The 27901-nt window shown below is 41.4% G+C and overlaps 1 protein-coding gene across 1 annotated transcript; it reads right to left on the bottom strand.

Annotated features, from left to right (window-relative positions):
• Positions 1-744: 744 nt before the first annotated feature.
• On the bottom strand, positions 745-25879 carry LOC143116738 (desmoglein-2.1-like). Its single transcript, XM_076278036.1, has 14 exons — positions 25650-25879; positions 22642-22722; positions 22073-22234; positions 21653-21794; positions 20331-20497; positions 19925-20059; positions 18602-18784; positions 17447-17976; positions 16560-16702; positions 12945-13166; positions 11429-11671; positions 10899-11029; positions 3986-4291; positions 745-2850 (listed from the first exon to the last, which is right to left on the bottom strand). The coding sequence occupies exons 1-14, from the start codon at positions 25731-25733 to the stop codon at positions 1603-1605; spliced, it is 3777 nt and encodes a 1258-aa protein (XP_076134151.1). The 5' UTR covers positions 25734-25879; the 3' UTR covers positions 745-1602.
• Positions 25880-27901: the final 2022 nt, after the last annotated feature.

Below are 27901 nucleotides of genomic sequence, written 5' to 3'. Positions count from 1 at the left end.
CCTATGTTTTTTTCCTTTGTCTGTTATGTAACCTTAAAAAATACGAATCTTTGAGTGTCAACAAAAGCGCTATACAAAATGTATTATTATTAATAATAATAAACATACACAACGAAACTGAATCTATTTTCACAACCTTTCGTGTTTCACAACATCGTTTTGCCTGAAGAAAGAATGAGATCTAGCTGGCCACAGTGTCAAATAAGATGAAAATGCCTTCCAGTAATTAATAAAAGATTACAGGCTCTGCCTTTGCATTTGATGAAAATACATTTTAAGTCAATCTTATTTTAAAATACTTTTCATTAGTAATCTTCAATCATTAAGTGCACATTGGGAAAATGTTTCACTATGCGCATTCCGGACAATGCAACATAAAAAATTTATGTGGCAGCTCTTTCAAAGGCATGAAGGGGTCATATAGGTTCATCATGAATGGTGTCATGTGTCATCTGGTTTTGAGGAAAAGCCTCAAAGGCAAACTCCCTTCTCTATAAACCACACCTTCATAACACTTACAAAGGCAAACATAGGCTGCTTTAGTTGGTTAATGTTTTGAGCCTAATTAAAGGCTTAAAAAACTATTTGTTTTGATGTAGCAAAGTTGCCCCCAAAGGCTTTCTTAGATGTGTTTCAGTTGTAATACTTGATCTTACTCAAAACTGCACAATAGACCATAGGTTGTTGTTATTTTCCCTTTAAATATGAAAATGAAACCAACAAATTCCAACAAACACAGAACAATTAATTTGGACACCGAACAAAAAACATTTTATTTCAATCCACTGGTTGACATGTGACTACATAAGTAATTTTAAATTCCAGGACCAAGAAAACTGGCATCAGATGAAAACAATACCTTTGAAGACAAAATTACATTTTACATTGAAATACTTAATAGTGCATAACAAAAAATGAATGGAAAAAAAAGATTGCTGTGACAGTGGAATTAAGTCGGAACCAAAGTAAACATAGAATACCCATATATATGTATGTATTCTATGTATTCTATATATATGGCAAACCATAAACCAACAAAAGCCCTTAATTGAACATACACAAAAATCTTGACCTTTGCAAACACATTCCTGCAAACTCCCATGGTGCACCCAAACAAGGCGAGAAGGAAGTTTACAGGTAAAACAGGCCTGTAAGAAAAACTTAGTCTGAGCAGGTGGCTGTGTACAGGTATGTGTGTGCGTGTGTGTGTTTGTTTGATTGTGTGTGTGTGGATGGATGAGTAACTACACTTCTGCAGCACTCTGGGCCTAAACAGACTGAAACAGTAGGCGTAAGGTCTCAGATACATTTGTCCCATTTATAAACGAATCTATATTCTATAATAATAAGGGATGTGGCTATGCAATGCAATGTTTTGTTCATTTCATTGCCATTGCCATTTAAAAAAAATTGTTTTGCCACAAAGGTGCATTTTACATTCATATAAAATTACTTTGTATAAAAATGTATGTTATACACTATATACATAGTGTATAAAAAATTGGTATGTTATACACTATATACATATTGCATCAAAAATTGGCTTACTGAATTCAAAAATTCAATTGTTGCCAGAGATTTTTATGAAAAATCTTTCGCAGCTTATAGCTGTGGTTTTCTGCTACTCTGATCAGTGACCACTTTCCTCTCCTGAACGATCACTTTGCGCGAAGGCTGCAGTGAAGATGCTCCGTGTGAACCTGCAGTCTCGTTCACTGATGTTGTGCTTGTGGTCACTACATTGCGCAAGCCCTTGCTGACCCCTGACCCTTGACCTGATTGTTCAACGAATATTACCTCAGAGCCCCCCATGCTCCCTCTAGGGAGAGTTGATCCTCCTTGGAGGATTTGCGCTCTCTGTAAAATCTGCCCTCCCTGTAAGATCTGCCCCACTTGTTGCCCCCCCGCTGCCCCATCCAGCAGCACCATTTGGGAGCCGGAGAGACTGGATGTTTGCAGGAGGCCAGAGGTCAGTGCAGTGCCCCCTGCTCTTCCGCTTCGCTCCAGCAGCACCAGGTTCTCTCCTCGTCCCAGGTCAGTCTGCACATTGCCCGAGCCCTGGAAGATCACACCCTGACCACCCTGAACATGGCCTCCCTGCTGAAGCACGAAACCCTGACCACCCTGAACGTGCCCACCCTGCTGCAACACCAAACCCTGACCACCCTGAACGTGCCCACCCTGCTGTAACACCAATCCCTGACCACCCTGAACGTGCCCACCCTGCTGTAACACCAATCCCTGACCACCCTGGGCCATCACCAGCCCCTGGGCTCCCTGCACCAGGCCTCCCCCCTGCAGCAGCACCCCATCTGTGGCTGTCTGACTCGCGTTGACCAGGATCATTCCCTGACCCAGACCCACTTGGGGCCTCTCAGCCAGCAGCACTGTGCTCTGGACCTGCTGCGGCTCCACCATGTAGTACAGGGGCTGCTGCTGCTGCACCAGCACAGTCTGGGTCGGCACGGCAACAGTCTCGCGTAGGTGCATGCTGGGAAGTGGGGCGGGAAGCTGCTGCGGCACGCTGGTGACGGTCCTCTCCACCCGGGTGGACGATGCCATGTCGTTCCTAACCTCCATGTTGACAGAGCCAAAGTCAACCTCTGATGAGATGGCGGCAGACTGCGGTGGAGGAGCGGAGATGGCTGTCACAGTCTCGGCCTTGGAGCCTCCGCAGACAGAGGCCAGGGTGTTGAATTTTGGCCCCAGGTCATTGAGGAAGGCGAGGTCGTTGTCGGATTCGAGGAGGCTGCAGCAGCCCACGGAGCCAGCAGGAGATCCCTGCCCCTCGTAGTCGTACACCAACAGATTGTCCTTCTGAGCGCCACCCAGTGCCACACATTCTGATTTCTGCAATATACACAAGTAAGCAGACATTCATTTACATTCATTCTACACGCATCCTAGTGGCAGCAAATGTATTTGCAGCCAGGGTAGTCTAAGGGTAGTCTAAAATACAACTCATGGAGTTGTATCTTATAGTGCTCTGACTTTAGACGGCATTGTTGGCCTTATCTATGGCTAAACGCCTAAGCGATAGTGGCAGCAAAGGCAATTTGCAGCCAGGGTAGTCTAACAACTCTCCGTTTGCTTGCGAGCTGGAAAAATTACTGTAAACTTCGATCAGGCCAATCACATTGTGTATAGAGTCGGTGGGCGGGCTTAACATAATAATGGCAGAGTTGCGACTGTTTCGCGTGAATTCCCTGCTACTTGAAAACAAAGAAGATGGATCAGAGCACTGCGCTTGTACAGTATGTGGACAAAACAGCGGAGTTAAGGAAAACAAAACAGCCGTTTTGTTTCATCAAAGTCACATCCTGGTAGACCACTCACTAAGCAGCGGCTATCACAATGGATTGTGGTGGCTATTACCCTGGCCTATACCACCAAGGGGTTACAACCCCCAGCTGTTTTACGAGCTCATTCCACCCGAGGAATGTCGACTTTGTGGGCTTTATTTCAGGGCTTCCCCATAAAGTCACAATATCCCATAGTGAGATACCGAACGAATGCTTGAAAGAGAACTTAAGGTTACGCATGAGTAAGGTATCTCACCAGACCACCCTCCTTGCCGGTGACAAGAAGAGGTTGGTTAGCTAGACTGAAGTAATGATGTTGCGCCATGGATAATAAAGAAGAAGGAAGTACCTCCTCTGCGTTGCATATGTCAGTCGTCCTGCCGTAATGAAATATGGTTTCTGGGGAACCCGCAAAGGGCCGTTTAACCACATATCAAACTTGTTTTAAAAAAAAACACTTTTGGGAATATGCCCAGACAACACTTCTCAGAACCATTGCCAAGCAACATGGTGCAACAAGTTCCCAGCTTAGAACAGACAGAATAGACTGACAAAAAAACAATGGACAGAGACATACAGAAAAGAATGCGAGACAGGCTATTGAACTGTAGACAAGAATGCGAGACAGGCGATTAAAAAACAAGACACCACAGGAATGAGAGAAGATGTGGCCGGGTGCCCACCTGGGTGTAGTAGTCCGCCAAGAAGGCATCAGGGAGTGCCAGCTGGTCGTAGGCACCACCTCCCTCTCGGTACTCTGACATGAAGCCGCTTGCCTGGCCTCCTCCAGCCATGCGGCTCATCGTCTGGTCCATGTAGTTCATCTCCATGTTGGACTCGTAGAAGCCGCCGCCCATGGTGGACCTGGAGTTAAAGAGGGCAGCCGTGGCTCCACCGAGAGCAGGGCCGGCTGCGGCTACGCCCCCTTTGCTGACCGCCTGCATCATGGCGCCCCCATCCACCGCCGGAACTGCCATGAGGGGAACCTCCTGAGAGAGGAGCGAGGGACAGAATGAGAGAAAAGAACGAAAGACAAAAAAAAAAAATTGACCATGGTAAATGACATTATGTTAAGACATTCAAGGACAAAGTACAGGCAAAGTCCTTTAAGGCAAGTCCCCCCACTCGGCGCCCATCTTGGTAACGCACTTTGGGCAGTTATCGGGCAGCTATTTTCCTATTCAAGTGAATGGGGAGGCATACAGGAAGGGGCGGGATATGTGTAGACTAGTGCCATATTGGCGTTACAAACTAACCCCGTTCATTTCTGTGGAGGATTATTTGTGCTGTGTCTCCTCATTAGAACTTTTCTGTTAGCAGTCACAGTTTAGCAATTGAGATGGGCATGCATAGGCAAACCTGGATGCCTAAAGAAAACAGGCTGTGCTTGTGTCTTCACTAGCTTCACCTCTTCACTAGCTGTCCAAATTACACAGAAATTTGCTCCAACTTCTTTCCAAGAATTCAAGCTATATATCCATAGGATGTCTACTAGCTACACATTATGCAACTGGGCCAAACAGAGTGATGACACAGTGGCACTCCTATGAATGTACACATTAATTCACATACTGCAACACTCTACATCCACACACACACACACATGCACACACACACACACACACACACACACACTACACTGAGTAGCAACTAACAATGTTTAGAGGTGATTTTATGTATAAAAATATATTTTTTCCATTGTTCCTGTGAATGCTTTGGAATTGCAACATATAATTTCTTATGTCAATAAAGCATATTGAATTGAAGTGGAAAAGAGAAGCAAAGAAGTAGAGAACGAGAGAGAAAGGAAGAGAGAGAGAGAGAGATGGCATATCCAATAATCCAGCAAAGACAGTTGCAGTATTTGTGCTGGCAGAAACCAGCGGCAACAAGCCTTTGAAGCTTTCCCCTGATGACTCAAATATTGGAATGGATTAATATATGCAAATATTCCATGGGGGCATAATAAACAAAGGTGTGTCTGTGATGAGGGTTATAGTTCAAAATGTCAATCTCATTTAGTGAAATGACACACCCAGCTCAATCATAATCAAAGGTGTGTTAATGTTCAGTTACCCCATAATAGGTGTAGGCCTAAAGGTAAGATACACTGCTGTACACGTGGCTTTGTACAGCAGTGTGCTAACCCTTCGGCAGGGGCGTCGCCAGCATACCTGTCAAACCCGTTTTTCCCGGGTTCTCCCGTATTTCAAGGTCATCTCCCAGCACCCTCCCGTTTTGTTATTTCTCCCGGAAAACTCCGGTAATTTGCATGGTCATCAAACTTCATTTTAAAATCATTGATCCATTAATTTTTTCTATTAGTCTGACATCTCTCAAGTTGCCAGATTGTGTATGAAATACACCCTACACAAACATGATCACTTAGTTTCAATTTCAACCGTTTTGTCATAGGCTAAAACCTGGCAACCCAAAACCCAAATAAGGAAGCGGGTGCCGACTGCGCAGCCTGAGTCTCGTCGTAAGCAAGCGGGCTAGTTAAATGGCCTACTCCAGAACTAGCTGTTTTGAACTTGTTAGGAATTTAATTGATTAACACATCATATAAACTGTTATTGAGTGTTGTTGATACACTGAACTTGTGCCCTCGGAACCAAATCTGACAGCAAGCAGCTTTGGAGTTTTGGAAGTAGCCTAGGCTGCAGGCAGGCAGCTGGTGGATACATAACGGGCATGCGTAAGGTAAAAGCAACGATCGAAATGCAGTGTTGAAATTATAGGTTGAAACACGTGTATGAAACGTATTAAATATGCAAACACAGATAACACAGGGTAAGAATTCATGTTTGCATACTGAAATATAGCCTAACTGAAATATAGCCTAAGCTTAGTCCTGTCCGACCAACTCCATAAAGGCCAGCTATTAGGCTATGTTGGTGTTGTTTGTTTACCTATCCTATCGCTAGCTGGCTAGCAAGCTATCATTAGTAAACACTAAGCAGTCAACTTTTTGAAATGTAAATATCTACCATTCACTATCTTGAATATCTTCACTGACAAATGAAGTGGCGAAATTCACCCACCATTCAATAGGTAATCCGTATTTTCTGTCTGAAATCTACCAACTTCTAGCCTGGCGGGCCATCCTGTATCATTGAAATGTATAGTCTGGAATCGACCCATTCACCTCTCTTAATCCGAGGGGCGGGCAGAGAATTGTCTTTCAAACTGCCTAGGCATGCAATAGGCCAGCGCTACGACCATATCCGTATCCGGTCGGCAAAACGGCAAATACATCCTTCTTCGAAAGGAATGACTTAAGTGCATTGTGTTGCTCAACTTTCAAAGAAAAGCACAAGTCCAACTCCTCCAAAGTTAACGCCAACGCCGATTCAAACAACCGCTCTTCGTTCGCCATAGCCACCTTCCTTGTTGTTCACCGTTGTAGGACTGTCGTCATACTGTTAAGCCCGCCTTAAGACTCTAACAAAATAGAGCGCTGTGATTGGATGACGTCCACGGCGTCAGCCAATAGAAATTCCTATGGTTTGCTACTAGACGTACAGGCTGAGCAAATTAATTTGCCGCCGCTAAGGTGCATCTAGATTTCTAGGCTAACCAACTTCAATATTTACCAGCATTTGTCTGGTGCAATTCTGAGCCCTGTTAGTAGTAGGCTAAGTAAGCATTAGGCAACTGCAAGGCATCTGGGGGGTATTCCATCAACCTCGCTAAAGGCCAAACCTGGCTTATTTCGATAAGTCTCGCTAATTTTAGTGAGAATTCCGTTCCATTAATGAGGTTAACGTGAATCCTAGCTTGGTAACCATGGGAATTTATGCCACAGAACTAACCTGCTCCGTAGCAGGTTAACTTTCAAGCTAAATTAAGCTGTGTTGCAAAAAAAAAAAACAATCAGTCGGAGTCCAAAAAGATGGTTCCGTCAACCTGTGCTCTCGTCACCTGTAGCCTATAACTTAAAAAATAGAAGTAGGCCTAAATGTTTTTTTCAGACAGTGCACCAAGCATGGATTTACACATTCACTAGCTCCAAAGAATGTATGAAGATTATACGATTAAAAATGTTTTAACTTCACATGCGTGTGGTTCTAGGAATCGTGCTACTCTGCGTTACTTACGTTCGGTGGTGGTGTAACGTGCAGCGAGACGGCATAGGAAAGGAATTACTTTCTTGCGTGTTCGCAGGTTCGCTTCCCATAAGAAGTATTATGGCTACATTGTTTATCACCTTGATAATGGCATTTTTAGATATAATCTTTGATGAAAGACATATGTCTACGGTCATGCACATTTGGTAGGCTGTTCAGTGACAGCTTTGCTATTATATCTGATGCAAGCCAAAGAATAATTATTTATTCTGTAGCCTAGGCAGTTAATAATTAAAACTGCTTCATGAGTCGACGATTGTTCATGAATGTCAAATCAACTGTGTGCTACACAGATTAAATACTAGGCATAAATTGAATTGAAAGCCATTGCATTTCAGATAATTTTATTTCAAACACTTTGGGACTTATGGGAGACAATAGGCTATTATGTTGATACTAATTTATTTTATGACCACCTATACCTAGACAATAATTTGGAGTGAACTCTTTTAATATAAGAACGTAGGCTATAGATAGTTTTGAATATATGCTAAGTAAGATAAGTTGTTTTTGAGTTTATACTATTTATTCATTCACTCGTTTTGTTCAAGCATAGACTGTATAGTCTATGTGTTCAAGAGTGAAGCCAATCAAACTCGCAATTGATTTCAAACCATTAGCATTGTTATTTTAAATGCTTTCATTATTCTCCAATTTCTGTAGGCAATTTATTTTTTTCTCTCGATGTTTAATTTGATGACTTTCGATGAAAATCCTGTAGATGGCACTTGCCTATCGAACAGAAATCGTCTAGTATTGTCTTAATTTTACGACATATATCGTCTTTTCGTCAATCTACTGTTTTGGTCTACTTTTCTACCTCGTGCACGAGCAGAGATGAAGCTGAACTAAACCTCGCTTGAATAAACGAGGCCAAGATGCCGCTAACTTGAGTTAATGGAACGGCTTCAGCCCCAAGTGAAAGTCTACACTAGTTCAAGCCAGGCTATTTCTGTTAAGCGCCACCTTCATTAGCGAGGTTGATGGAATATCCCCCAGGTCAGGTTAATTGACACGACACATTTCAGTGCTTGTTTTGAGAGAGAGAGAGAGAGAGATTTATTACACTCAGCTCTAAATAACTAAATTTAGCCAGAAGGGCTAAATGTTTTCCCCCGTTGTTGAACATTTGTACTGATGTTCTGAGGAGCAGACGAGGATGTTACACTCTCTAACACTATAGCAAAAAAAATGCAATTTTGATACACAGTAGGCCTGCAATGTAGGATTTTTTCGTAAGGGAGATGTTTTAACAGTGACAAACTATCAGTGTTGGGCAAGTTACTGAAAATTAGTAATTAGTTACAGTTACTAGTTACTTCTTTCAAAAGTAATTCAATTACGTTACCAATTACTGTATATCAAAAGTAATTAGTTACTAGAGAAAGTAACTTTTGAGTGACTTTTAAGTCTGCTTTTAAAATGTCAATATGAACAGTACTGAACGGTCACACACACAATAAACCTAATTTTTGGACCTATTTATTGTAGTTTCAAACTTTTTCCGACCACAAAACATTCTACAATGCATGAAGGCCTCCCTGACCTTGTTTTGCGCCACCCTCACCATCTAGGTGGTTTGATAGATATGTACAGTACACTGCCTACTGCTTGCCTACTACTTGCCTTCTGCAATATAGTAATAAGTTATTATTATCATTATTATTGCAATCCTTCTGTAGGCTACATGGAATTCGTTCAATGGGATGTAATGTGAAACAATGTTAAATGGCCTATTTTCAAAGCAGTTATTGTCTGCTCACAGTTGTATTATATAGCATTTTAAGCACCACCAGTTTGGGAAAAGCCTGCGCTGCACAAGTGCTGACCTACCGAAATAAGTTCTAATGCATCCGAGAGTTTGGGATTGTCGCGCACTATGCAGAAGGTTACTCTTCAGCTCATAAGGTGTTCCAGAGAGAAGTTGCATGTTCCGTCGCAGACAAATGAATCCATAACACCATGGACGTCAATTCCGATGTAAACATAGCCTACTGTGCAAATAACTGAAGTCGCTGTTACGTACGGTAGGCTATTTGGAGGTTTCTTTATCTGGTAAGTGAAATCTGCATTTTCCTCTCGAGTTAAACGTGTGCTTGCTTGTGCCAAGGCTATAGGCTACCGTAGCCTATTGGTGTTGTGGCGTGGCTATGTTGTAAGAATGAGAAATTGATATAACGAGGCTTTTGCGCAATAGGCGAAAAAGAGCGGAGATAAACAACAATGCGCTTTTACTGTAGTGGAGCTTACGAGATGGAAACGAAAGGGAAAAGGCTTTTAAGATGCCCATTTAAATTGTAGCGTAATGCACTCTTGTGTGTTTTAGCATAAATCCGAAATAAGGAGAAATGTGAGGAGGCTCCTATTAACTGTAAAGAATGCATCTGCAATCTAAACATGAAACACAATCGCTGGAAACACAGCTAAGGTCGGGAGACAAAGCAGCAAATGTGCATCTTGTCTGCAGTAGTTCATTCAAGATCAACAAAGTAACGCAAGTAACGAACTCTTTGAAATTTCAGTAATTGTAATTGCGTTACTGGATTTACAAAAATACTTCGTTACATGCTCGTTACCACTAAAAGTAGTGGAATTACAGTAACGCGTTACTTTGTAACGCATTACTCCCAACACTGCAATAAACCATTAAATATCTAGAGGGGGCTGAGACAGCTTTCATTCACCCTGTAATGAGCCATATAACCATCAACGTGATTACAAAGCTGATGACATAAACATAAAACAGCATTAAAAAACCCTTCATGGGAATGAACATGTTCCATGGGAATGTGTTTAAATGTCCACTGAAATGTATGCAAATGCCCTATGCATAAACAAAGCATTTGTAATTAGAGCTGAACATTGCAATCTCAAAAGTTCTTTGTATCCTGCAATGTAGTAGGCTAGTATGTTTTTGTTGGTTTGCCACACACTGATCTGATTCCATGATTTTGTAGAGGGTAGCTGTTTTCTCTCTCTCTCTCTCTCTCATCAACCATTTTACTGTCTTTTTTGTAGATCTCTGGCACAGATCAAACAACAAAAGAGCAGTCAGGTAATGGAGAGAGAAGGGAGATCAACAGAAGGAGGTGCAGAACATTTGCTTAATGATACTTTACATGCAACCTCACACTTAAACGTGTATGTACCTAGTAATTCAATAATAAATAATTTGGGCAGTCTAATGTAGTCTGTTGTCTACTATAATAACACCTTTTATGTACTGTATATATATAAAAAATCTTTACATTTACATCCGGTCCAGCCGGGCTAAGCCCAGGTTGTCCTGAAAGTCTAGAAACGCCCCTGCCCTTCGGCAGGGGAGTTTTGAACATTCTAACAGAAGATTCTGTTCCACAACAAGATCAATCACAGGCGGTAGCACCATTATACTGTCCTGGAATGACTCATAAGAATGGTGATGTTGAGACTTGTCTGTTCAGTCACATTAATGAGGAATGGTTACCTTGTCCTCCCCCTGCCCTTCCGTGTGGTAAGAGATCAGGTGCTCCTTTGCACCGAAGGGAATTTCGGCAAAAGCTTCTCCACCCATGCCTGCTGCACCACACTGGCAGAACAGCAACAACAGTGGAATGACTGTTGAGAGAGAGAGAGAGAGAGAGAGAGACACGCTTAATGCTTGCACAGTGTGGTTGATTGTATAACTACATGTTTTCTACATCATTGGTCTGACAACAGTTAATGCAATAAGAGGAATCCAGAAGAACAAGGGATGACGAATGGAATAAGGGGAGAAAAGAGAGACAGAGTGAAATAAGGATGAGAGGAAAGGGGGCCTTGAGGGTTGGAATAAGGAATAAGTGAACAAGAGTGTGTGTGTGTGTGTGTGAGAGAGAGATATGCAAATGTGGTGTGTGTATGTCTGTGTGTGTGTGAAAGAGAGAGAGAGAAAGTGAGAGACAGAAAAAGAGAGAGAGTGTGTGTGAGAGAGACAGAGAATAAGTAAGTGAAAGAGAAAGAGAGAGAAAGACTCACGCAGGAGGAGAAGTGCGCCCAGGAAGCCCAGGCCGATGGCCGCAGGGCCGAGGCTAGCCCCAGGCTTGCCGTCAGGCCCCACCCCACGCCGGCTGCAGGTGTCCGTGTCGTTGCACGTGCACACCTCCACCTTTAGCTCCTGCAGGTCTGGGCAGGCCTGGCCCTGCTGATCCTGGATTTTCAAGGTCACCTTGTTCTGTCCTGGCCATAGAGGCTCATGGGTACGCAAGAGGGCCGTGGTATCTGTACGCAAAAGCAACCAAAAAAAAGACTAAGTACTTATAGAAATACACCAGGAAATTAGGGGTTAGACTAGTAAGCCTATAGCTAGCCTGGGTTATTGTATAGCATCGGAAAAAGAAGGGTATATTATCATCTTATCTAACTTCGGGATAGACAGCAAATAAGCTTGTTTCCCAAGTTTGCATGTTCCTTTAACCCTTAGAACCCTAAGCTGTTTTTAGGGCATTTTCACTACCTTTATTCATAAGGATTTATTCCGGTCATTGTAAGTGCCACACACACATATTATATATTGTTTTTTTCAGCAGAGTCTAGGCTATCCAGATCTGCCATCATTTCATGTATTAGTACTAGCATTGCAATTTACAGAAATATGTGGTGTGTGATTTACGGAAATAAATGCCATTTTTTATTTAGCAATGCGCTCCATATCTGTGACACGAACTGATCTGACCTGACTTGACCCAAGTTTGCCTGTTAGCATGTGTGACTATAGTGTATGCACACATGATGATTCTCAACTTTTTACTGCATTGCCATGAACAAAGTAAAGGCAAAAAAGGTGTTTCTTTGTTGAACAAATTGGGATGCAATGTGAGCCTTGAATTGGATGCCATGCAGGAATTTGCTAGGATCTCAAAACCGGATTATGAACATGTTTTGCCATAGAGAGCACACGATAGCGTTGGATTACACTGTTCTAGAGTGCATTTCTTAGGTGGATGGGTTTGAAAATGTTCTCTTTTATTGTGTGGTGAGAACAGGCTACAATGCCCTGCAGGTGGATGAGCCAGCTCAGCAACTGTATTACTGTAATTACAGCCAAAATGATTGTGGTTCAAGTTACACCCATTTGTATCACCTTGTTTATTAAACTTTGTGTCTTTGCTTGTGTCTCCAGTTACTTAGTACATTATGAGTAATGATGATAGTGACAAGCTGACATTTATATGAAAAGGTTTTTTTTCCACTACACATTTCCCTGTTGCATTTGTCTCGGTGAAAGGCCTATTTAATCTGTTTTGCTGTGCCAAACTTTATTCGTCTTCGTCTTTTATTGTAACGTAAAAAAGAAAGAAAAATCCCTCCAGAATACTGTAGTAGATCAATAACAACATGCTCCCGTCATTTTGGTGTGCTTAATTGTTTCTGACATTGTACCAGTATGCATTGACAATCTTATTAACCCTTTAGAGACATTTTTATTTACACAAATGTAAATGTCTATTTGTGTTATACATGCACTGCTGAGGGAGGCGGCTAAACGACTGACCGTTGAAATGCTCCACACTCCACTTGCCCTTGGTGCCCTCAGGGATGAGGGTGAACTTGAAAGGGGCGCCGTTGGGCTTGATGTCGGGGTCCACAGCTGTGATGTAGATCACCTCCTCCGCCGTGCACATGGGGACCAGGCGGGAGATCAGTTCCGGGCAATGGTCATTGAAGTCCTCCACTTGGATGGCGATGGTGCCTGTGGCCGTCTTGGCGGGCATGTCTGCAGACAGGGAGGATAGGGAGAGGGGAGTGAAGACTAGTGCAGCTAAACAGTTCTGTTTGTCCCACGCTGTTCCTTGTTAATGTGTAGATGTATGTGTATACATACTTTCATCTAATTACATTTATTTATTTAGCATACACTTATATCCAAAGCCACTTGGATATGTCATTAATATCACAATATATGACATTTATATTACAATATATTCCCTGGAGCAACTTGAGGTTAAATGTCTTGTTAGGCTTCACAGGCTACTGCATGCTAGCCCAGCTCCTTAACCGCTGCACTACTGCATGCTAGCCCAGCTCCTTAACCACTACACTACTGCATGCTAGCCCAACTCCTTAACCACTACACTACTGCATGCTAGCCCAGCTCCTTAACCACTAGGACAGGGGTTCCCAAACTTTTCCACGACAAGGCCCCCCAAATACCACTAGGTTCTGGCCAAGGACCCCCTTGATGTGTTTTTAAACCCATTGACAATACTACGGCAAATGTACAAATACATTAAGATAATCCTAATAATTATTTTAGCCACAACCACTTCGCGATGAAGCATAAAAATGGCATTAGGGGCTTTCTGCTATATGAGAGCTATCGCTCTACTATTATTATTCCCAGTCATTATCATTGAAAATATAATGTTCAGATATGCGACAAATTATTATAATGGCATTGTATAACAACCCTCATAGTAAAATTAAAAAGTAAAAATTTCAAATGTATTTATTTGTTGCTTTTATTTTTCCTTCCAACTTGCTGAGGCCCCCCTGGCACCCCCTCGCGGCCCCCCAGGGGGCCCCGGCCCCCACTTTGAAAACCACTGCACTAGGACACGCCCGTTTAATTGTAATCATTGCAGTGCAGCACTTTGGTAAGCGTAAGCTGTGTATAAATGTGCTCTAGAAATCCATTTTACTTACTTGCTTACTAAACAACAGTTTACACTTGAAATACAGAGAGGTAGCAAAAGGCACCCAAACTTCAACTCCTATAAGCTACTCAATTTATTATTTCTGTATCTGATTCATTTATTTTCAGAGGGACAACTACGTTCCAATGCCTAATTGGACAGTGAATATTATAATCTTATTCAAAAGAGTTCCTAAGAAAGATGTTCAGACTCCTGTGAATGGACTGATTCAGCCATCACATTTATTTCCAGTGGAGCGTCAGCATTAGGATCTTCTGTTATATTCTTCTCCTTTTGTGTTCACTTCTATACTAAACATCTTCTTTATGCCCAACATGTCTTTATTCAACCTCGACACACGTGTACATCTTTCAGAATTTTACTGTAACATGCTCATTCACTAGGTGTAACACCCTGGTGGTGCTGGCTGAAAAGCCTCCCAGGAAGTGTGTGCCATATAGTTGCAGGTTGGGTTCACATGTGCTTTTGCCTTCCTCAAACAAAAACATGCTACTCCCTCTAGTGGCACAAAAATGTAATTCCACCTACATTTGGTAGTTGAGCTTGGGCTGCTTGTTCTCAAGTGAGTATAAAAAAGATATGCTGCTATTGCCCCCTCTAGTGGCAAAAATACTTCTTTTCACCCACTGAGTGTTACACAGTTGTAAATGAGGTTATTTACAACTTGCAATCCTTGAGCCAGACCTCATAATTTTGGTCAATCATTCAAGGGGAATAAGTCTCATAGTGATTTTTGACAAGGTATACCACCCTAGAATTAGAAAATATGTAATATCATTGCATTTGGGGTAGCTTTTTGTGTTTTATCAGCTGGTTTATGTCCATGGAGGAATATCTTACAGGTGAATGGGCAATACATTTTAACTAATAGCATTTCCACAGCTGATTATGTACATTAAGTCAATATTTTGTTGTATTGCAATTTTTCTGAAATTGTATGTATAAGTATGTAAAATATATATGCAATAATTTGCATACATTGTATGTACAGAAACCTTAACACTGGATAAAGTCTGGCTCAAAGTTTTTCTTTTTGTTTTTCATGTTGGACATATAAGAGTGGGTGTTTTGAATTTGGGTATTTTGGAAAGATAAAAATACTGCCAATAGCCACTAAAGAAAATCTATTATTGCCATATTCACAACCAGATATACTCCTATACTGGAGGATTTTATAGAAGAGGTTGTTCATATGATTTGTGACCTATAGTATTTAAAGTAAATAAATGTTATAGAGTATATCATGGGTTTTCAGCAAATGTATGAAGACATTCTCTCAGTATTTCATGAATTCCAGGAATAACATTTTACTCAAATATGTCACCAGAATGAACAACAAAAAGGAGAATTTTGAACCTGACTTTATCCAATGTTAGGATTTCTGTACTTAAAATGTATGCAAATTATTGCATGTTTCATTAGATAATGGCTCATTTACATATGTATACATAATATTTCAGAAAACTTCCAATACAAAAAAATATTGAAATATTGACATAATGTAAATAATCAGCTGCAGAAGTTTTGTGGGGATATATAGGGTGATAACACACAAGAAGCTACTATTTTCTAACTGTAGGGTGGAATAGCTTGCCATAAATCACTATGAGACATATTCCCCTCAGAAGGTACCGACTACTAACCTGACCCTAGCCAGATGAATTTCGTTCCGCTAAGCTCCGCCTAGCTTCACTCACATCCATCTGGGACCTCTTCCATTGAGAGTGATTTCTGCAACCGATTTTATGGTACAGCCAATCAGGACGCAGGGCGGGAGTTTCATAGATGTGACATAGCGTAGAAGCGACTGTGAGACTGTTATTAGCGTCACGGGTTGGCTTCGATGTGAGTGGTTGAAGTAGCACGTCAATGGATGACGGACAAGTGGCTTATTCAATCATATGCAAGCATTTTTTGATTAGGCCCAGCCTTCTGAAGCAACACTTCAATGGATCGGTTCCAGATGGATGAGTGGAGCTAGGCGGAGCGAAATTCATCTGGCTAGGGTCAGGTTAACCGACTACTGGAGGCAGTAAGGAATTATGTGTTTGGCATTCCAGGCAGTCCTGGTTCTGCTTTATCTGACTTCTGGCAGCTTTATTCCTGAACTGTGGCTCTGCCTGATCTCTTTACGCTCACCTCAGTCATTAAGGCTGGCTCCCAGACTCAGAGCATGTTTCATGTAGGCTGTACTCTCTGATATATCCAATTAGTTTACCCTGATAAAACGGCACACTGAACATTTAAAGCATGAACGCAATGTGATGGATACCTTACAATACAGACACACACACACACACACACACAATGTATAACTATTGACATAAGAAGTCTATTATATGACATGTCATAAGACAGTGAAACTGGAGGAAGCACTCTGACACAGTGTGTGTGTGTGTGTTTGTGTGTGTGTGTGTGTGTGTACAGTACATGTATGTATGTGAGGAACATACCTTGGGTCAGACAGAGGACCTCTGCCAGGTATGTGCCGTTCTTCAGATACGGCGACTCTCTGTCTGGCAACTTGTTGAGCCTGATCTCCGCTGTTTCAGGGTCGATGGTGAACCAGTTATCAGGGTCGTTTCCTTTCAAATACCTAAGGTGGACAGACAGCATGCCAATTAGAGAACCAAACTCAACTAAACTGCTGACTGAAAGTTACACTCTTATGACAATGCTGTCATTAACACTGATGTGGAGTTCTGAAGAATTCTGAAGGGCTATTTCCTCTGAGTCGACTCCCTTGAACATGTTGAAGCATTTGCAAAAATGCTACTGATGGCGGAACAGAATCTGATGTGTTTTAGATTATTTAAAGATAAAATCCGGCAATTTTTCACATTGACCTCCGTCTCTCGAGGCCACGAGTACTGTCGATAAAAAAAAAACGAAAAACAATCAGTTTTACCTTGCTCGAGTTGCTGCAGCCAACAGCTAAAGCAGTCAGGCAGCTACAATGCTACGCTTTGGGGGGCTCAAGAACATGCCACCAAATTGTAGCACCGTAGCTGTCTGGAAGCTCTAACGCTGCAGCAGCAAGAGGTTTTTTTTCTTTGTTTTGACAGTACTCGATGACCTTGAGAAATGAAGATCTATGTGAAAAATTGCCGGATTTCTCCTTTAAGGCCCATGGCACAGAGCAAAGATAGCCTTCCTCCCATAGGACTCATAAACAGACAGGAGTAGACTTAATCCAGACTCTCTCCCTTGCGCTGATGGTGGTCATTAAGGGGACTATTTTAATGAGGAATTTGGCCTTCAAGGGTAATACCAAAGTGATAGCAAATCTATGTTGGACCACACACATAAACAAAACACACAGGCATTCACACACACTGACCTGACATTCTGCGCTAGCAGTCCCGTGTCTTCATCCACAGCAGGGTAGGTGGCAATTACATCCCGGATTCTGACCGTCGTGTCATGCTCTGAGATGGGGATGGCCTTAATCTTGGGGTCAAACTTGGGCCCCTCAGGTTGGTTCAGCACGTTGATCTTCAGAGGGTAGGTTTTGCCAGTCCAGGACACTGGAGTCCAAGTGGTGGAAGTTGAACCTCCAGCTCCACCGCCCGTACCAGTTCCAGTCCCACCTCCACCTCCTCCTGTTCCACCTCCAGTCCCACCTCCACCTCCTCCTGTTCCACCTCCACCTCCTCCTGTTCCACCTCCAGTCCCACCTCCACCTCCTCCTGTTCCACCTCCTCCTGCTCCACCTCCTCCACCTCCAGCACCTCCTCCGCCGCCTCCTGCTCCTCCACCTCCGAGGTTGATGCTTCCTATACTTCCTCCACTCACACTCACATGGTACGGTTTTATGTTCCTCACCCCGACTCCCAGTTTCAGGTCTTTCACATCCTCAAAGTTGACTTCCTACACACACAACATGGTGGAAGACACTCAATCAGGCACTATTGTAAAGGTGATGACACACCGGGCAACCTTTTAAGCTGTTTTGGGATGGAATGGGAGAAATGTTTAGCAGGCAACTTGTTGCACTCATCCAAACAGAACATACAGTAGGATGTGGAAACCAGTCCTGTTTTTGACTGGCAACTCTGTTCAAAACAATGGCCTGTGTAACACGACTTCAAGCACTCATAGTGAAATGTGCTTGTTGCTCCTATTTACATTTGATATGTATTTATTTAGCACATGTGCTTATCTATATCAGTGCAGCACAGACAGACATTTGCATTAGAATGAGTTTTTCCCAGCCATCAAACTGCTCTACCCCTTGACCTACAGGAAACAGACAAGGAAGGGGTTAGGTCTCACATGATGACTTGCAAGAAACGAGTAGAGCATGGTTAGGTGCTGTGTATAAAGTGTGTGTGAGTGTGTGTGTGTGTGTGTGTGTAGGTGCTATGGTAAGGTTCAGTGGTAGCGTAGTGGATAAGGAGCTGGGCTAGATACCACCTTTGAGCAAGACATGATAATTATAATATGTAAGTCGCTTTGGATAAAAGCATTTCCCAAATGAATAAGTAAGACTCACTTTATCGAGCATCAGAATGCCCTCGTTTGTGTGATGGTCCTTTACCAAGCTGAAGTAGCCTGCCTCATTTCCTGTGACGATGACATACTCAAATTCCCGATTTACAGCGTCAACGTCCAGGTCCTCAGCCTTGATCCTCATAACCTCCACATTCTTGGTGTTCTCTTCAATACTGCCCTCATACTGCAGAACACACACACGGTCAGTACTATATAGACACTCTTCACAGTTAGAGACACCATGCAGCTAATATATATATATATATACACACACAACATATATTGACCAAATACATATGGAAGGCCTTTTTAACTACAGATGGGATCAATTATTTAATCCCACACAGTTCACAAATGACATGAGCATAGCTTGGGTCAATTTATTTGATGAAACTAAGTTTATTAGGATAAACCCCTTGAGATGGGCCATCTCATTTTTGAGGGTGTCCTCCGTACACACACACAAAGAAAAACGATACAGTATACAAGACAAGTCACAGATACACTCAATATACATATTGAGACAGTGAAATATGCAAATGATTTTATGAAAGATGCAAATATTATAGCTGGGTTCTCCTTGACTTCACTGGCTAAAGTGCTTCCTAATCTACCCATTACTGAGACACCTATGATAAAAGTCAACATTTTCTTCTCTCCTCTTTTTGCATATATGTTTGGCGCTGGCAGTGTGTTGTTTATAGTATTTGAATAACAGTGACAGAGTCGCTCAATATTGCTCCAAAATAAACATATTATGCCAGCATATGACATGAATACTCCAATTATTCTCTCTCAACAAGTTGTCTCTCTCTCTGTCCCTCTCTCTCTCTCTCTCTCTCTTTCTGTGACAATATAAACAATTATGTTAACACACGTTGAGTGTGCAGTGTCTTGGATACAGTCATGATCTGCTTAGAAAGTGAAAGTATGGCAGAAACCCAAGCTGCCGTACTGCAATGGGACACTCTGTAACCCAAAGCCCCCCCCCCCCCCCCCCACCATCCACACTCAGGAGAGTACCTGATACAGCTGAGCAGCTGATCAATTGAAAACTGAGATCAGCTGATCTAATCAGTTGCTTTGCCGCTTTGTGAACAAAATAAAAAATGCGAGCCATTTTGAGCCTTACCATAATAACAAATGCGAGCCATTTTGAGCCTTACTTTCAGTATAACATATACTACATAATATAGCTTAGCACAGGTAGTTTTTGAATTATTGAATACTTGTATCCTTGAATAAATAAATAACAAAATAAGTAATAAAAATATATATTTCCTCCACGCCTCTGCATTTTGGCCTGTGGTTTGTTTTTCTTTACCTCGTCTAGTGCCAGGGTTGGCACATTGTCATTTACGTCGACGAGATTCACTATGACCATCCCCGTGCCAGTGTTTCCTCCAGGGGCTCCGTAGAGATCAGCGCCCTCTATAGTCAGACCGTAGGAAGCGGTCAGCTGAGAGGGGAAACAGAGGAAAGCATTGGTACCGGCCTCACTGAGCAAAGGCTGTTATGCAAAGGCTCTATGTTTGCATGTGTGCCTTCTGGGAAAGAAACCAAAGAAAGGATTTGCTGTTTGCTCCTGCACTAACAATGTACTGAATGACAACACGAGCCAATTTGTGACTCTGTGAAGCCATTTTTATATATGCCATATATTTCCTGTGTGTGTGTGTGTGTGTGTGTGTAAGTGTGTAGGTGTGTGTAGGAGGGGGGTGTAGGCCAACCTCTCTGTCCAGATCAGGCTCTTTGACACGCAGCTCTCCATCGGAAGTGATCGAGAACATCATTTTTTCCCCCGCAGGCTCCTGCTTGGTTAGGGTGTACTTGATCCTAGAGTTGAGGTTGTTCGGCTCGTCTTTGTCTACAGCCCTAATCTGCATGATGGACATACCTGTGGTGGGAGCAGGACGAGCAGGGTGTCACAAACACTAACATAACTGACCTTACTGACCCATAATTTCTCCATGATTGACCTATAATTTCCACAATTCATCCAATGAATCCTTTAAATTAATTAGGGCTGTCAATTGATTAAAAAAATTTATCTAATTAATTACATACTCTGTGATTAATTAATCTAAATTAATCGCATATATAATTTTTGCTGTGAAAGTATTTTAAATATTTAAATTCAAATGAATCATTGAATAATCAGCATTAGTGACATTAAAGTTCAAAAACTCTTATTATTTTAATAATGGCCATAATAATCTATGATATGACCTAATATGCTGAGGAAATAAATTCAAAAGTGCTTCGGGAAGAAGTTGTTTTTCACATACAAGGTATTTCAGGCCACAGATATAACCTTTTTAAAAGTAAATGTTCCAATCAATGATCTAAGCAGCACATTTTCTTCTCTCTCCTTCATTTTACAGTCTAATGGTTACTGACTACAACAGCTCGGGGTCAAAAGTCATACGGAATCAATTAATCTGCATTATTTTTTTTAATCAGTTATTTTTTCTCAAATTAATTAATCGAAATGAATCAGTTATTTTGACAGCCCTAAAATTAATCATTACAGGCGTGGCTTCAGCAGGGGAGTCTTGAACATTCTAAAATAATATTCTGTTCCGCAACAATGTAAGGTTCTAAAATTCCATGTTGAATTCAATGAATTCAAACCCAGCGCCGTCTAGATTCATTTGAAATTAATTTGGTTCTGTCTATGTAGTTCTTGCCACAGGGTGTTGAGGCTTAAACCCAGAAGAGCAAAACTGAGATTGACCAGGAAAAATCAAGCCTCTACAAAAGAGGGTAGCTTCAGCAGTTTCATCATGTAAGAAGGGTGACTCTACAAAAGAGGGTAGCTTCAGCAGTTTCATCATGTAAGAAGGGTGACTCTACAAAAGTGAGCAGACCCAGTGGACACACCACACCGCAGAAACACATACACACGCACGGACACACACACACACACACACACACACACACACACACACACACACACACACACACACACACATAAACAACCCCCCCCCCCCCCAGTATAGTAAATATAGTATAGCATAGTGAATAACTGTGGTGAAAGGGTGCTGCTCACCTCTGGGACTGAGCTCCTCCACTGAGCCAGGCGGAATGGAGGAAAACACAGGGCCATTGTCATTGATATCCTTCACCTTAATCTTGAGCTTGAGGTCGCTCTCTGCGATTGAGCCATCCGTAAAATAAGCTATTCCAGTGAGCTAGAGGACCAAGCATAAGAAGGTTTACTGTCTGATCGTTGTGTAAAGACATATACAGTACAAAGCAAAAGTGTGTTCACAAGAAACACAGCATATTGTTATACTACAGTATGCCATACCGTCCTTGTATAAGACAGTAAAGGACAGAGGGTTTTTTAGATTTGGTCATTTAGGCCCCGTCCACACAAGAACTTCAAAAAGTTTCGCATTTTTGAGACAAGCATTATTCCTACGTAAAATTCAATTAAATTCAAGAGCAAAGACGATTTTACACTCACATTGTACTCGTGGATTTCTTCCCGGTCCAGTATGCGGGTGACCCTGACCTTTCCAGTGGTCTTATCCACCACAAACACATTGACAGGGTCCTGGTCAGCCCCAATACCCTTCAGGCTATAGACGACCGGCTTGTTGAATAAACCTTCCTGATCTGAGCGGATCTGATATAACAAAGAAACAAACAAACAATCCATTAATAAAACAAACACACAAAAAAACAAGGAAGCAAAAACAAACTGGATTTTGTGAAAGGTCTGCCTGTGCCTCTATCTTCGTGACACATTTTATTTCTATGTTTTTTTTTCTCAATGAAGTGGCAAATCATTCAAACGGTAATTACATTGGTTACATGTTTATACTGACATAGTTGTTTGTGTCTGTTATTACCAACACATAATTTAAACTTGGGTTTATAGTGTATTTAACTAGGGGAATGTGAATATATTGATCAGTATGTGTGCATGTGTGTGTGTGTGTGTGTGTGTGTGTGTGTGTGTGTGAGTTTGCAAGAGTGTACAGTATGTGTGTGTGTGTGCCTGCAGAGAGAAAAAGGCAGAGATAGACACACCTTGGAGATGTAGTCATCTTTGGTGTAGTCCTGGCCTTCAGTCAGCACCTTTGGGGGAATAATCCATTCAGCCACAACCACCTGTTTCAGACCACATACACAAAGGCACACATTAAACAAATACATACAGTTCACACTAAGTCTAAGACAACATTCTCACACTCGCTTTACAAACACAATTCACGGTATCCAGGGCAAACTCATAATAGGAGACTGGAGAGAATATTGACATATTTGCGGTGAGAATTTACTGACATTCCTGTATTATGATATACCACACACACAGAGACTTTACAACTACACTGGTCTCGGTCTCACTGCCTTAATAAAACATATTATAGCACACCTGACTAACATCAATGACAGACTACACACTACAAGCGCTATGTGAAGCTTACAGTAAACATATAACGGTAATTCTATTGTCATTTTTGTTACATGTTTATTGTAATCAGGGATTAGAAACGGTTCAATGAATGAAAACGGGACGTACAACATGTTTGGATGGACGTATCTGAAAACAGGAACAAAACCAATTTCATTTGTTCCAGAGTGAAAGCTATTTTCAATTTTAGATAACCGGTTAATTACGGTATTGATCGTTCCAATTAACCTTTCTGTGAATATTATGCAAAAGTCCATAGGCTTGGAAAGTCACCTGCCCACACAACGTTCCCCAGACCCTTTATAGGATTAATACAGGACACATTTTATGAATCAGTGTCTCCCCTGTATAATAAGATAAGCCTACTATGAGTAGATAAAATGCATTTTATCCGGTTACCAGTTAGAGGAGGAACACTGGAATGGGAATGGAAAAATAATGTTTTTGCTCAGAACGAACCAAAATGAAAATCATTTGGTTTTCAGTCCCGGATTGTAAATCTATTATTAAATAAGTGTACACTGTACAGGATTTCAGATTATTCTTTATACATCAGCACATCTACCTAAATCTCTTCCAAGCAAAAATACAGACATAGGCTATACACATGCACATGCAAATACAAGTGCAGTGACACACAACAACTGTGATTCAACCCAAGTGCTGTGACAAACAAAAGATGCTTTTAACATTTTTTTTATATTTGGACAACATATTTTAACATTATCAGCAACGTCAAAGTCTCCAATGGCCCTTGTGAAATATAATCGAGATATGTAAATCTTTATGTACTATAATTGATATATGTAAGTCTTTATGTACTATAATTCTATAATTTATATATGTAAGTCTTTATGCACTATTACCTTCTTTTTTATTCTTTACTTTTTAAACTATTCTTTGACTATTGCCCTTCTATGATTTTATTAGCTATTACTGTTTGCTTTTGTAAAGCACATTGAATGACCTCTGTGTATGAAATGCACTATATAAATAAACTTGACTTGACTTGACTAAGTAGCTTCAGATAAAAGTGTCTGCTAAATTAATAATTAAATGAATGTCATCGAAACACTCATTGATTGAATCCTTGACAGATTGGTCCACTGAGTTGCTTAACCAAATCCTGGGCGAAGAACCAAGTTCAAGCATCAGGTTTTGCTCATACTAAATGGGTCTAACAACAATAGTGGACTCCAGAAGCCAAACAAAACAACTAAACGTCAGAACTTGTCCTCTATATTCTAATGACTCATTTGTTATTCATTTCTAATGACAACCTGCTATTGCTTTGTGAAACTGTGCTTAGGGTTTTGTATAAGGCCATGCAAGTAACACAAGGTGAATTATACTGTATATCTGTACACATTAATATACAATGTGTATAGTGCCATAACTAAGTTGCTGGGATAGTGTTCGGTAATATCTGTGCCGAGTATACGGCTGAAGTCCCAAGGTCAAAATGGGATACACCCCCGAAAGTGGAGAATGACCTAGCTAAGACCCTGTGGGACTTCAAGATAAAGACTGACAAATTTGTAATGGCTAACAGCAGAAAATTATAGTGCAAGACAGACAAGAGAAGAAGGCTGTGGTGATCGATGTGGCAATACCAAATGACAGCACCATCAGACAGAAGGAACACAAGAAACTTGAGAAAATACCAAGGACTGAAAGAAGAGCTGGACAAGATGTGGAATATGAATGTAGCTGGCTGTGACCCCCAAAACTAAGTGCCTCCAGCAGATTCCAGAAACAACATCTGAGATCTCGATCCAGAAGAGTGCAGTCCAAGGAACAGCTAAGATACTGCATAGAACCCTAAAGCTCTCTGAGCTTAGAGGACCGAACTTGGAGGAAGAACGACCGCCCACAATATATAATTTGCTCATATAATTTATAAGCACGTTTTGGATGTGTAAAGGTTTTAAGTGTCTGAAGGACTAGGCTTATTATACATTAGAACGTTTCAATATTTAAATAAGCTCTCTCTCATATACACACACACACACACACACAAGAGAGAGACCCTTGCCACAGAGAAGTCAGCCTATTTCCCACAGAAGTTAACAAAGGCATCTCACACACCCTCACTCTTCCACTTAGGACAGGCTACACCTGGTTGTCATAGCAACTGAGTGCACAAAACAAACAGGCTCTGTGTAGTCAGATCACCTGGATTAGAGAGACATCCCTCCTACATCGGTGGAACTGGCCTTACCGGTGCGTGTCCGGCTCTGCTTCTGACCTCTCCCGCACCCACCGAAAAATCTGTATTTTTCCACCAAAACGCTATTACTGCAATCCGCAAAGCCTAGGCCTAATTAGTGTCGTAAAACAGAATAGCCTCTTTCCGCTCATTCTTCCTATCCTAGATAGGCTAAAGACTAGCCTATTCTGCACCAACAAAGATTCCCCGTTGATAGATAGCCTCCAGACACGTCTCCTATGCGCAGGCTACAAAGTGCTATTTAATATGCTACTTTTGGACTGTGTTTAGACTAGCCTGTAAGTCAACTGCTAGTTTGACATAACAATACAGCGAAGGCAGGAAGCATATCTGAAATATAGGCATTTTAAAAGACCATATCAGTAACATTAGCCCATAGGCTAGCTTACTTACCGACAAGGTGAAAAATAGAATAAACACGGTGACGGGTGCTGATGCCCGTGCCATTGCCACGGGAAATTTATTTTCTGAAATCATATACCAGTTCCTGTGGCTGTTCTTCACTCTTAGTCCGTTTCATGTAAACTGACGAGACGAGATGTCCACACAAAGTTAAAGGATGCTGTAAAAGTTTGTGCACAAAAGGCGTCTGCAACAGCGTACACACCCCTACAGGGTGTTGGCGGAATTTGCGTCACTGAAAGTTGGTGAACCAGGTGAGTGTAGCCTACTACGTGTGTATGTGTGTGTGAGTGAGAGAGAGAGAGACAGAGAGAGGGAATGTGTGTGTGTGTGTGGAAAAGAGAGAGAAAGTCTATGTGAGTGTATTTTTGTATGTGTGTGAAAGAGAGAGAGAGAGCAAACCAAAGCAAATTAGAATGTTACCCTCCATAAAATCTGAATACCAATTGAGGGAATATCTCTTTACTGTTAGAGATATAAAGCAGAGACAGATCCTGACCTTGTACAGACTCAGTGACAGTCTAGCCGTAGAAAAAGACAGACTAAGAAAATCCTGGTTGCCAAGAGAGCAACGAATATGTAGTCACTGCATGAAAGGTGAGCTTAAGACAGAGGTGCACTTTCTTCTCCACTGTGATACTGTAAATATACAACCATAAGGAAGTCTTTGACAAGCTTACACGCCTAATCTCAGGGTTCTGAAATCTAAAACAACAAGAAAAAATGGCAATGGCAGTCTTACTTGGACAGCAGGAAAAGACAGCAGGTGAACTGAATGCCATAAGGCAAGGGGCAGTTGTTAAATAAATAAATAAATAAATAAATAAATAAATAAATAAATAAATAAATAAATAAATAAATACTACTTCTGAATCTATATCATAGAGAGAGAAAGAGAGATACTATAGTGAGTCTGAAGATGACTCTGTATCAAAACAGTAAAACTGGATGAAGCAATACCTTGACACACCCTAGCTGCTTGGTACTGTTTGTGTGTGTGTGTGTGTCTGTGTGTGTGTAAATGCAAACATGCTTGTGAGTGTTTATTGAAAACTAGGCGTGGCATAGCAAATCAGATTGGCATGGAAACACTCACTCTGCAAACTTTAAAGCAACACAATGTGTGTTTTTTTACCTTAAAAACTTCAAAACACATTTTGACAATGCACTGTGTTGTTGCTGATGCACACTCAGATTAACTAGTTTTGATGAACAGATGATTAACTGTTGTGATTAACTAGTGATTAATTTGACTAGTTATTTTCAAAGCCAATTTGGTGATAATTTTTAAATTAAATTAAAATCAATTTATTGTTATTTAAAGTGCAGCATCATCATCGACACAGGTCTCGTTACACTCAAACACTTGTGGGCAACCATGGCCTACTGGTTAGCGCTTCGAACTTCGAACCCCGACCAGTAAGCACGGCTGAAGTGCCCTTGAACAAGGCACCTAACCCCTCACTGCTCCCCGAGTGCCGCTGTTGTGTGCAGGCAGCTCACTGCGCCAGGATAAGTGTGTACTTCACCTCACTGTGTGTTTCACTAATTCACGGATTGGGATAAATGCAGAGACCAAAATTCCCTCACGGGATCAAAACAGTATATGAATTAAACTTACAGTATACACAATTATTGGCAACCAGATTATTTTTTAATAATCTGGCACACAAATTATTGGCACACAGATTAGCAGAGGTGCCAATAATTCTGGATGGTACTGTATTACATTGCTGAACTTCCCACACATAGCCACATAACCACAAGCTCCTTCAGGTAGCCTGCATCTCTGGTTTCTCAGACTTCCTGATTTGATCCAATTTCTTTTTATGTTTATAGTTTCACTGAGTGCCTTTGAATTGTTGTTGTAAAGTTAGAAGCAGGTAGGTTACACATGTCACTGAGGCCTGGGTAGAAGGGTACAGTTCTCTACCAAACCCTGGACACAATCAACTGATTCAGAGTGAATCAGACTCTACACATCAACACAAAGATAGACTTGAGAAAGTCAGATCACTCATCACTTCAAATTGGAGTGAATTAAAACATTGTCTCTTCTCACACATGGCATCTTTTAAAGCAACACCAAAGCACTTTTCCTCTGTTGCACGCATGCTATTTGTTTATCCAGCACTGGCTTTGGAAATAACAGTGTCCACAGACAAGGTAGAGAATGTTGCATGATTTTATGAAAGTGCGATACGACATCAGAAGCAAGTCAAATTTGTAGTTTCTTATGTCTC

The sequence above is a fragment of the Alosa pseudoharengus genome, unplaced genomic scaffold, assembly GCF_046254945.1.
Source record: "Alosa pseudoharengus isolate Yale_2024_CS ecotype anadromous, Long Island Sound unplaced genomic scaffold, YU_APseudo_1.1 YU_APseudo_1.1_scf_11, whole genome shotgun sequence".
Lineage (NCBI taxonomy): Eukaryota > Metazoa > Chordata > Actinopteri > Clupeiformes > Clupeidae > Alosa > Alosa pseudoharengus.
The sequence above is the reverse complement of the archived record's forward strand: the minus strand, read 5'-3'. Positions and strand labels throughout refer to the sequence as shown.

Coding starts and splice junctions, on each gene's coding strand:
- LOC143116738 (XM_076278036.1), bottom strand. CDS start 25,733: ATGATTTCAGAAAATAAATTTCCCGTGGCAATGGCACGGGCATCAGCA. Junction 22,723..25,649: donor TTCTATTTTTCACCTTGTCG/GTAAGTAAGCTA, acceptor GGTCTGAAACAG/GTGGTTGTGGCTGAATGGAT. Junction 11,030..11,428: donor GGGCGCACTTCTCCTCCTGC/GTGAGTCTTTCT, acceptor CTCTCTCAACAG/TCATTCCACTGTTGTTGCTG.